At 42.1% G+C, this 12,732-nt stretch overlaps 1 protein-coding gene across 1 annotated transcript in view; it reads left to right on the forward strand.

Moving 5' to 3' along the window:
* The window catches only part of LOC121429295 (carbohydrate sulfotransferase 15-like), a 42,159-nt gene that overhangs the window by 12,559 nt on the left and 16,868 nt on the right, over positions 1-12,732 (forward strand). The window contains exons 4-5 of the mRNA XM_041626298.1: positions 1,837-1,959; positions 2,933-3,071. Of these exons, the coding sequence (XP_041482232.1) occupies positions 1,837-1,959; positions 2,933-3,071 (262 nt within the window). The remainder of the gene's footprint in view (positions 1-1,836; positions 1,960-2,932; positions 3,072-12,732) is intronic.

Raw genomic sequence — 12,732 nt, forward strand, 5'->3', positions numbered from 1 at the left:
TGAAACACAAGCTATTAATTATGTGTTCACAGTATGGAACATAATATGTTCATGGTGCGTTTACAGTGTGGAACAAAATATGTTGTATGTTCACAGTGTGGAACACAACATGGTGTGTTCACACTGTGAAACACAATGTGTTCATGGTGTTTTTACAGTGGTGGAATACAATCCATGCATGGTGTGTTTACAGTTTGGAACAAAATGTGTTCATGGTGTGTTCACAGTGTGAAACACAATGCGTTCTTTGTGTATTCACAGTGTGGAACACGAAGTTTTCATAGTGTGTTCACAATATGGAATGCAATCAAGGGTGTGTTTACAGTGTGGAATACAATATGTTCAAGGTGTGTTCACAGTGTGGAATACAATGTGTTCATATAATGTTCACAGTGTGAAACACAATGTGTTCATTGTGTGTTCACATTGTGGAACACAATATATTTACGGTGTGTTTACAGTGTGGAATACAACGTTTTCATGGTGTGTTCACAGTGTGGATTAGAATGTGTTCATGGTGTGTTCACAGTGTGGAATACAATGTTTTCATGGTGTGTTCACAGTTTGGAAAGCAATGTGTTCATCGTGTGTTCATAGTGTGGAATGCAATGTGTTCATCGTGTGTTGACAGTGTGGAATACAATATTTTCATGGTGTGTTCACAGTGTGGAAAGCAATGTGTTCATCGTGTGTTCATAGTGTGGACGGGTCGTGTGGTCCAGTGGTTTGAGCATTGGACTCATAATCGCAAGGTTGTGAGTTCGAATCCCAACTCTGCCATTGTCTCCACTTTGATAAAAAAAGGCCCAAGAGTGATATCTGTCGTCTATTATGTCAGCCACTATGGCTGATTAACCTAGACGTAAAATGTTTCAAAGGTAATTGGTTATATGCCAGTTTGGCGTTTACCAGCAAAAAATGCTGTCCTGCCGAGTTCCTGCGGGAGTTACCACAACAGAAACAGAAACAGAAACAATGTGTTCATGGTGTGTTCACAGTTTGGGACACATACACAATGTTAAATCATCTTCACATCAGTCTGCTATGTGAACGTGCTGTAAACACTGTAGCCAATAATATTCTTAGATATGCATTAATGAGCATAACTGCAGTCATAGTCATAGGCGGCGGAAGCGGGGGGGGACAGGGGGGACGTGTCCCCCCCTAAATTTGAGGAGGGGGGGACGGTCCCCCCTAAATTTGTTGTTGATGACCTTTTTTTTTTTTTTTTTTTTTTGCTTGTCAATTTATTTTCCTACGTCCCCCCTTAAAATTTTTTGGGTTGAAAACCTTTTTTTTTTTTTTTTGCTTGTCAAAATTTTTTGGGTTGTCCCCTCCTAAAATTTGTGGCTTCCGCCGCCAATGGTCATAGCCACCCCTTGGATACCACTCTTTCACTACCCTATGGTATAGAGTTCAAATTCGAACCCCTATTTCGTAGTATGAAGCATGAACGTGACCTTCTGGAAAGAACAGTGTCACACAGTGTCATCAAAGTGTGTTCACATAATGTACTATGTTAAAATATTATTCACTCTGTTAAAATGCTCAGTTTCAACAGTGTGAAGGTATTTTCACACTGTGGACACCTCGACAGTGTGACTTTCACAACCAGTTCACATGATCGACTATGTGAATACTGTATGCGATTCACACTGTTGAAATGCTCAAATTTGACAGTGTGAAGGCGTTTGGTGTTCCACATTGTGAATACACTGTGGCGCACACACTGTGTGATGCTGTGTTCTTTCCAGTTGTGTTATTTCGTCAATTTCAGCCATCTTGCTTGTGAAATATGGTTCCAAAATACACAAACTGTTCCTCTTCTTTGTACAGCTCGTATGGTACGCCGTATGTTAACATATGGCAAGGATGATTCTTCTTTCGACTGGTATCTCACCTGGTTTAAGATGCTTGGAGTTGATTCGGTGGAGTCGAATCCCTCACGGAACGTTTTCGGTAGGACATTTTGTTTCTGATTTACATCACATGAGGCTATCCAGCTACAGTATAATAAACTATATCTATATTTACAAACGCATATTACGCGTTTCTATACAGTAATGCGCATTATTATGCATATTACTGATATGCTTATACTGTAAGAAACGTGTATAATGCGTTTCTTATTTAACATGTACTTTGGGGCAACATCGTATACTGTCCACTGATATCAAAGTCTTTGCGAAATAGGACGGAACCTTCTTGGCTGCAACCAGGAGCAAGAGGTGGGGTGTATCGATCGCCCATTATGATTTTTCAAGTATTGGGGAAAATAGGAAAAGCATGTGCATTTGAGAAAGAAAGTACTAGTAGTTTCGTCTTGCCCCGAAGTCAAATGTTAATTCACAACAATGATAATTTCAATAAAAGCAAACATGCAAGATATACTTGATCAAATCATCGAATGTGATTTTGATGATAAAAATATAGATATAAAACGATTGCAAATAAAATGCAGTGGTCATAAACTAAAAATTTATTCGATGTACGCCAACTTTCTTCTGACGTCGGCTAACTCATCAACGCTTGGAAGCCCCATGCAGTCTTCCATTGTACAGCCTGCGTCCAAAACGAGCTCCTGACCCTGACAAAAGTCAACTTATTGTAATCAACCTTTGACTGTCAACGACATGCTCTACACTATAACGCTGTTTAATATTTTTACAACGCTGTTTACTATATGAACCTTACAGTATCAAACAATCATGTTTAATTTATTGAAGATTAATTATTGAAAATTAAACTTTGTTGCTTAAGATTTAAACACTTGTTAAAACTGTTTAAACAATTACTGCAAGGTTCATATAGTAAACAGCGTTGTATAATTTGTTTTTACTGTGTACAGTCTCGTAAGTTGTCCCATATGCCTAAATCAAGCAATTACCTCTTCAACCTCTTTTATTTTGTCGGATTGTTTTCTTATTCACAGGCGATGCTTCGATCAGCACTGCTTTCAGCGTGGGTAAATCCTGGGGCTCTGAACATAGGAACTATACCAATGCTGATCTAATCCACGCAATCCAACCACGCGCTAAGATAATTCTGCTCACTAGAAACCCAACCAAAAGGTACCTACTGTAAGATGTACATGACCCTGGCTCCTGTTTTTATTTAAACAATTTTTATCGCTTATTGTCTCGCCTGCATAGCAGTCTATGCGAGACGGGGTTCACCCGCCAGTCATAAGGACCACTGGTCATAATACCCGCTAGTTATAAGGACCGCTAGTCATAATAGTCATAAGGGTCGCTATTCATAAGGGGCTTTGTTCATAGAGGTCGCTAGTCATAATCAACGATGGGGGTCGCCATTCATAATCAAACATGAGGGTCGCTAGTCATAATAAAGGAAGAGGGTCGCCAGTCATAAGGAGGAAAAAGGTTCGTTGATCATAAGGGTCGCCATTCATAATAGTGGATGAGGGTCGCCAGTCATAATAGTAGAAAGGGTTCGCCAGTCATAATAATGGATGAGGGTCGCTATTCATAATAATGGATGAGGGTCGCCAGTCATAATAATGGTTGAGGGTCGCTATTCATAATAATGGATGGGGATCGCCAGTCATAATAGTGGATGAGGGTCGCCAGTCATAATAGTAGAAGGGGTTCGCCAGTCATAATAATGGATGAGGGTCGCTATTCATAATAATGGATGAGGGTCGCCAGTCATAATAATGGATGAGGGTCGCTATTCATAATAATGGATGGGGATCGCCAGTCATAATAGTGGATGAGGGTCGCCAGTCATAATAGTAGAAGGGGTTCGCCAGTCATAATAATGGATGAGGGACGCTATTCATAATAATGGATGAGGGTCGCCAGTCATAATAATGGATGAGGGTCGCTATTCATAATAATGGATGGGGATCGCCAGTCATAATAATAGAAGGGGTTCGCCAGTCATAATAATGGATGAGGGTCGCCAGTCATAATAGTAGAAGGGGTTCGCCAGTCATAATAATGGATGAGGGTCGCTATTCATAATAATGGATGAGGGTCGCCAGTCATAATAATGGTTGAGGGTCGCTATTCATAATAATGGATGGGGATCGCCAGTCATAATAGTGGATGAGGGTCGCCAGTCATAATAGTAGAAGGGGTTCGCCAGTCATAATAATGGATGAGGGTCGCTATTCATAATAATGGATGAGGGTCGCCAGTCATAATAATGGATGAGGGTCGCTATTCATAATAATGGATGGGGATCGCCAGTCATAATAATGGATGAGGGTCGCCAGTCATAATAGTAGAAGGGGTTCGCCAGTCATAATAATGGATGAGGGTCGCCAGTCATAATAATAGATGAGGGTCGCTATTCATAATAATGGATGGGGATCGCCAGTCATAATTGTGGATGAAGGTCGCCAGTCATAATAATAGAAGGGGTTCGCCAGTCATAATAATGGATGAGGGTCGCCAGTCATAATAGTAGAAGGGGTTCGCCAGTCATAATAATAGATGAGGGTCGCCAGTCATAATAGTAGAAGGGGTTCGCCAGTCATAATAATGGATGAGGGTCGCCAGTCATAATAATGGATGAGGGTCGCTATTCATAATAATGGATGGGGATCGCCAGTCATAATAGTGGATGAGGGTCGCTATTCATAATAGAAGAAAGGGTTCGCCAGTCATAATAATGGATGGGGGTCGCCATTCATAATAGTAGAAGGGGTTCGCCAGTCATAATAATGGATGAGGGTCGCTATTCATAATAATGGATGAGGGTCGCCAGTCATAATAATGGATGAGGGTCGCTATTCATAATAATGGATGGGGATCGCCAGTCATAATAGCGGATGAGGGTCGCCAGTCATAATAGTAGAAGGGGTTCGCCAGTCATAATAATGGATGAGGGTCGCCAGTCATAATAGTAGAAGGGGTTCGCCAGTCATAATAATGGATGAGGGTCGCCAGTCATAATAATGGATGAGGGTCGCTATTCATAATAATGGATGGGGATCGCCAGTCATAATAGTGGATGAGGGTCGCTATTCATAATAGTAGAAAGGGTTCGCCAGTCATAATAATGGATGTGGGTCGCCAGTCATAATAGTAGAAGGGGTTCGCCAGTCATAATAATGGATGAGGGTCGCTATTCATAATAATGGATGGGGATCGCCAGTCATAATAGTGGATGAGGGTCGCCAGTCATAATAGTAGAAGGGGTTCGCCAGTCATAATAATGGATGAGGGTCGCTATTCATAATAATGGATGAGGGTCGCCAGTCATAATAATGGTTGAGGGTCGCTATTCATAATAATGGATGGGGATCGCCAGTCATAATAGTGGATGAGGGTCGCCAGTCATAATAGTAGAAGGGGTTCGCCAGTCATAATAATGGATGAGGGTCGCTAGTCATAATAGTTAATGGGGTTCGCCAGTCATAATAGTGGATGAGGGTCGCCAGTCATAATATGGATGAGGGTCGCCAGTCATAATAGTAGAAGGGGTTCGCCAGTCATAATAGTGGATGAGGGTCGCTAGTCATAATAGTAGATGGGGTTCGCCAGTCATAATACTGGATGAGGGTCGCTATTCATAATAATGGATGAGGGTCGCCAGTCATAATAGTGGAAGAGGGTCGCCAGTCATAATAGTAGAAGGGGTTCGCCAGTCATAATAATGGATGAGGGTCGCCAGTCATAATAGTGGAAGAGGGCCGCCAGTCATAATAGTAGAAGGGGTTCGCCAGTCATAATAATGGATGAGGGTCGTCAGTCATAATAATGGATGGGGTTCGCCAGTCATAATAGTGGATGAGGGTCGCCAGTCATAATATTAGGTGTTCACCAGTCATAATAATGGATGAGGGTCGCCAGTCATAACAATGGATGGGGGTCGCCAGTCATAATGGTAGAAGGGGTTCGCCAGTCATAATAGTGGATGAGGGTCGCTATTCATAATAGAACAAAGGGTTCGCCAGTCATAATAATCGATGAGGGTCGCCAGTCATAATAGTAGAAGGGGTTCGCCAGTGGAAATAGTGGATGGGGTCGCCAGTCATAATAATGGATGAGGGTCGCCAGTTGGAGGTCACATGGTTAGGTCAAAGGTCATTTTCAGGTCAATGTTAAAGTTTACATGCAAGACTCTTATGGCAACTAACTTCTCAACCGTAAGTCACTTTTCAACAAAACTTGGATAGTAAGTACTTAGGCGACCACAATGATATGCTGCAGTCAAGGTCAAAGGTCATTTTCATGTCAACGTATGTCACTTTTCAACAAAACTTGGATAGTAGATTAGGCGACCCACATGTTATGCTGCAGTCGGAGATCACATGGTAAGGTCAAGGGTTATTTTCAGGTCAGCATTAAAGTTTACGTGCAAGGCTCCTATGACAAGTGTTATTCCATCCCAGTCATTTCAAAATGAAGTTTCGATACAGCTGTTGCGTGCCGTCGCAAATCAAGATATTTCTGGTTATTTTCATAATTGGGCGAGACACAAAATTGCTTTTGTTTTGTGTTAAATGAAACATGATGAATAAAATAATTTTCTGATAAAAAGAGATGTGACATGAGGTGTCTGATGATCTATTCCTGCTCAATTTAAATACTTTCATTTTTGGCGGAAAAAATGCAATGACACAGCATAATGTATGTGCTGCATGTCTGACATCACAAAAAATTGAAATATATACATTTCTTTATATTTATAAAAACTGTCTTAGTGTCAGGATGATGAACTTCCCCTTCATTGCACTAATGCGAACTATAGCAGCCCTGTGTAACACCATATTAAGTCCTGAACTATGACCTGGTCAGCATGTGATAATCTGGACACAGTGTGTGTCTGTGTGTCAGTGTGTCTATCTAACTCGGGCAATTTATTGCCTGCTTACCAGGGGCCTGTTGCATAAAACTAGCTTTTACCCCCCCAAAAAAAACTGGCAAATTTTTGGCCAGAGTTTTTGTCTCACCTGCATAGCAGAGTGAGACTATAGGCGCCGCTTTTCCGACGGCGACGGCGGCGGCGTCAACATCAAATCTTAACCTGAGGTTAAGTTTTTGAAATGACGTCATAACTTAGAAAGTATATGGACCTAGTTCATGAAACTTGGCCATAAGGTTAATCAAGTATTACTAAACATCCTGCTAGAGATCCTCATCCATTATTATGACTGGCGAACCCCTTCTACTATTATGACTGGCGACCCTCATCCATTATTATGACTGGCGAACCCCTTCTACTATTATGACTGGCGACCCTCATCCATTATTATGACTGGCGAACCCTTTCTACTATTATGACTGGCGACCCTCATCCATTATTATGACTGGCGAACCCCTTCTATTATTATGACTGGCGACCCTCATCCATTATTATGACTGGCGAACCCCTTCTACTATTATGACTGGCGACCCTCATCCATTATTATGACTGGCGAACCCCTTCTACTATTATGACTGGCGACCCTCATCCACTATTATGACTGGCGATCCCCATCCATTATTATGAATAGCGACCCTCATCCATTATTATGACTGGCGACCCTCATCCATTATTATGACTGGCGAACCCCTTCTACTATTGTGACTGGCGACCCTCATCCATTATTATGACTGGCGAACCCCTTCTACTTTCATGACTGGCGACCCTCATCCATTATTATGACTGGCGAACCCCTTCTACTATTATGACTGGCGACCCTCATCCATTATTATGACTGGCGAACCCCTTCTACTATTATGACTGGCGACCCTCATCCATTATTATGACTGGCGAACCCCTTCTACTATTATGACTGGCGACCCTCATCCACTATTATGACTGGCGATCCCCATCCATCATTATGAATAGCGACCCTCATCCATTATTATGACTGGCGACCCTCATCCATTATTATGAATAGCGACCCTCATCCATTATTATGACTGGCGACCCTCAACCATTATTATGACTGGCGAACCCCTTCTACTATTATGACTGGCGACCCTCATCCATTATTATGACTGGCGAACCCCTTCTACTATTATGACTGGCGACCCTCATCCATTATTATGACTGGCGAACCCCTTCTACTATTATGACTGGCAACCCTCATCCATTATTATGACTGGCGAACCCTTTCTACTATTATGACTGGCGACCCTCATCCATTATTATGACTGGCGAACCCCTTCTATTATTATGACTGGCGACCCTCATCCATTATTATGAATAGCGACCCTCATCCATTATTATGACTGGCGAACCCCTTCTACTATTATGACTGGCGACCCTCATCCATTATTATGACTGGCGAACCCCTTCTACTATTATGACTGGCGACCCCCATCCACTATTATGACTGGCGATCCCCATCCATTATTATGAATAGCGACCCTCATCTATTATTATGACTGGCGACCCTCATCCATTATTATGACTGGCGAACCCCTTCTACTATTATGAATAGCGACCCTCATCCACTATTATGACTGGCGAACCTCATCTATTATTATGACTAGCGACCCTCATCCATTATTATGACTGGCGAACCCCTTCTACTATTATGAATAGCGACCCTCATCCACTATTATGACTGGCGAACCTCATCTATTATTATGACTAGCGACCCTCATCCATTATTATGACTGGCGAACCTCATCTATTATTATGACTAGCGACCCTCATCCATTACTATGACTGGCGAACCCCTTCTATTATTATGACTGGCGACCCTCATCTATCATTATGACTGGCGAACCCTTTCTACTATTATGAATAGCGACCCTCATCTACCATTATGACTGGCGAACCCCTTCTACTATTATGACTGGCGACCCTCATCTATCATTATGACTGGCGAACCCCTGCTACTATTATGAATAGCGACCCTCATCCACTATTATGACTGGCGAACCTCATCTATTATTATGACTAGTGACCCTCATCCATTATTATGACTGGCGAACCCCTTCTACTATTATGAATAGCGACCCTCATCCACTATTATGACTGGCGAACCTCATCTATTATTATGACTAGCGACCCTCATCCATTATTATGACTGGCGAACCCCTTCTACTATTATGACTGGCGACCCTCATCCATTATTATGACTGGCGAACCCCTTCTACTATTATGACTGGCGACCCTCATCCATTATTATGACTGGCGAACCCCTTCTACTATTATGACTGGCGACCCTCATCCACTATTATGACTGGCGATCCCCATCCATTATTATGAATAGCGACCCTCATCCATTATTATGACTGGCGACCCTCATCCATTATTATGAAAAGCGACCCTCATCCATTATTATGACTGGCGAACCCTTTCTACTATTATGACTGGCGACCCTCATCCATTATTATGACTGGCGAACCCCTTCTATTATTATGACTGGCGACCCTCATCCATTATTATGAATAGCAACCCTCATCCATTATTATGACTGGCGAACCCCTTCTACTATTATGACTGGCGACCCTCATCCATTATTATGACTGGCGAACCCCTTCTATTATTATGACTGGCGACCCTCATCCACTATGACTGGCGAACCTCATCCATTATTATGACTGGCGAACCCCTTCTACTATTATGAATAGCGACCCTCATCCACTATTATGACTGGCGAACCTCATCTATTATTATGACTAGCGACCCTCATCCATTATTATGACTGGCGAACCCCTTCTACTATTATGACTGGCGACCCTCATCCATTATTATGACTGGCGACCCTCATCCATTATTATGACTGGCGAACCCCTTCTACCATTATGACTGGCGACCCCTATCCCCGATTATGACTGGCGACCCTTATGATCAATGTAGCCTCTTCCTTTTTATGACTAGCGACCCTCATCTAGTATTATGAATTCCGACCCTCATTGTTGATTATGACTGGCGATCCTTATGATCAATTACCCTTATGGTCCATTATGAATAGCAACCCTTATCTTGCATTATGAAAATCGGACCTTATGACCCATGGTCCTTATGACCTTATGACTAGCGACCCCTTTTGCCTATTATGACTAGCGAGCTTTTGGGTATAGGATTTTACACGTTATGACTAGCGGTCCTTATGACCAGTTAGTATTATGACTTATGGTCCTTATGACTGACGGGCTTATCAGTCCATGCGAGACTATACCATGGTCACATTTGCTACGGCCGCCGTAGATTCTAAAATTTCTACGGCGAGTACCAATTCTACGGCCGCCTCAGAATTTCCACGGCCACTTACTCTAGCGGTCACATATGTTACGGTCGCCGCACGGCGTATTTTTTAATTTATGGAGAAAAGAAATCTGCGGCTGACGTATGTCCTTGAAATCATGACGTGCGGTCGCCCTAGGGCGACCCTGCGCTGGCCGTAGGTTTTTGACAAATGATACGGCAGACGCAAGGTGGCCGCAAGGCGCCCTCACGGCGGCCGCAGGGGGACTATACAGTGAGAAATACCATCATGATATTTTACATTAGACATTTCATTTCAGAAAGTTTTCAAAGTGTCGCACCATGCCCATGCGCGTATTCTGGGCGGGAGGGAGGGGGGTTCGGGGCCCGGGCCCCGGGTAGGCGAAAAGGGGGCGCCATAAAAAGGGAGGAAAGAAAGGGAAAGAAAAGGGAGATACAAAGGAAGGGGGAGAGAAGAGAAAGAGAAAAGGGAGAAAAGAAAGAGAAAGAAACAAGAAGAAGGGAAAAGGAGAGAAGAGAAAAGGGGAAGGGGAGGAGTAATAAAAGTGCTGGGGCGCCAAATTGATGTTCGACTTAGGAAGGAGGGTCGCCCAATTAATGTTTGATACTGATCTGAATATTATACGATCAGTAATGTTCGACCTAGGAAGGGGGGGGGGCAAATTCGACCTTTGTGGTGATTCGCGCTTCGCGCTCGCATCGAATGATTAGTTAGATGACATCCTGTTAATGATTACCTCAATTGCGTAGAATGTCTAGTTTTGGAACGGAATATAATCGAATAATTTTTAAGTGCCCATCCTGATCATGATTACCAATAATGCTTAGAATTTCCAAACTTTGGGTCATTTTGGAATATAGACAATCATCAGCTCGCCCTGACAGATAGATAGATACCCATCCTGCTCATGCTCACAAAACTTCTCAGAATATTCTATTTTCAGGTCTATACACAAGCTATCAAAAATCGCGTTCGCATTATTTATTTGGACTTATGAAATAAATCTCCCTTAACCATGTTAACTTGTTTGTATGAATAAAGTTAAGATGTAATAAACACGTTAGTCTTAAGTAAGAACTACACCCAAGGAAACAACAACAAAAATCAGCATTTAACTCCCCATGATAGTAATAATAATAATGATAATGATACTAACATCATATTTTACCCAAGTTAGCCGCTAGTGAAAGGGCAATATCTGTGCTTCCTGGTCACATTTGTTTTGTTTTTTTAAGTGGTATTACAGTATATCATATTCATGGATAGTTTGCTTTTTATTAAGTCATAATTAAAAAAGTCTGCAGTTGTCCTTTTCATGTGATATGGAAATAAGATAATTCAACATGCATTTAAGGCACCTGTTTGCCTGACCAGGAGGGGTCACCATTTTTTCTGAAAAGTACACATGCATGAGCCAAAATTATAGGGCGGGCCCCCGAGGTGCAAAATTCTGAATACGCGCCTGGTGGCTTCCGAGCAGATAACACAATAGGAGAAGGGGAAAGGAGGGAAGAAAAACACGAGGGCAGCCGCACGGCCACCGTACGCTCAACGTACGGCCGCCGTAGACCGTTCTACGCCATGCCTACGGCTAGTCTAATTTCTACGGCGAGCGTAGAAAAGAAAAAATGTTATAACTCCGAGTTAAAATTCTACGGCCACCCCTACGGCCTGTTAAAAGTAGGAATTCGCCGTACGTCGACCCTGCGGCCACCGCAGATTTTCTGCGGCCGCCGCAGAAATCTCTCGAATTCATGTATCTATGGCCACCGTACGGCCGCCGTAGAGCATATGTGACCAAGGTATAACCACTTTTAAGACGGCGTTGTCGTGAACATTAAAATCTTTACCAAGATAATCAAGTATTTTGATAATCAAATATTTTTTTTTTATCTTCTTGAATAAGTTTCAAGTCACATGATCAAGGTCAAAAATCATTTTTATCAAATAACTTGTGATATCGACATTGAAACCTTAACGTTTTTTTTTTTAACTTGACATGCAGCATGAAGACATATTTCATAAAAATTGGACATGCGCTATAATCAAGCATTACTGATCATTTGGCGCGGGTTTCAGGTCACAAGATCAAGGTGAAATGTGATTTAGGGTCAATGAAATTGACCATGCATGTTTTGTGGTATCAACATAAACAAGCGTATATAAACAAGGTTACAATTTTGAATTTCAAGATAATAGTAAAAGAAAAAATCGCCATCGCATGAAACTTCAATATATCGTTATCAAGCAAGTGGTGAATGATATTTCAGATAACTAGGTGGACTAGGTGAAGGTCACAGGGGAACGAACTTACGATTTTATTATCGAATTCAAGTTTTTAGTGAAAAATGATGCATCTTTGTTGTTAATAAAAGTAGCTCTGCTGCTCTATTTAATCGTGTGATAAAGACGAGACCATCAGAGGCGTTCGTTCCAAGGGGGGGGGGGGTGCAATTACAATCAGGGAAGCGTTTCAGGAAAGGACTTGTCAGACGTTTTATCCAACAGTATAGGCAATACAGTAACAGTGCTTCTCAGCCAATCAAAATCAAAGAAAGTTGTCTGACATCTTGTCAGACGAAAATCTT

The sequence above is a fragment of the Lytechinus variegatus genome, chromosome 15 (assembly GCF_018143015.1).
Source record: "Lytechinus variegatus isolate NC3 chromosome 15, Lvar_3.0, whole genome shotgun sequence".
NCBI lineage: Eukaryota > Metazoa > Echinodermata > Echinoidea > Temnopleuroida > Toxopneustidae > Lytechinus > Lytechinus variegatus.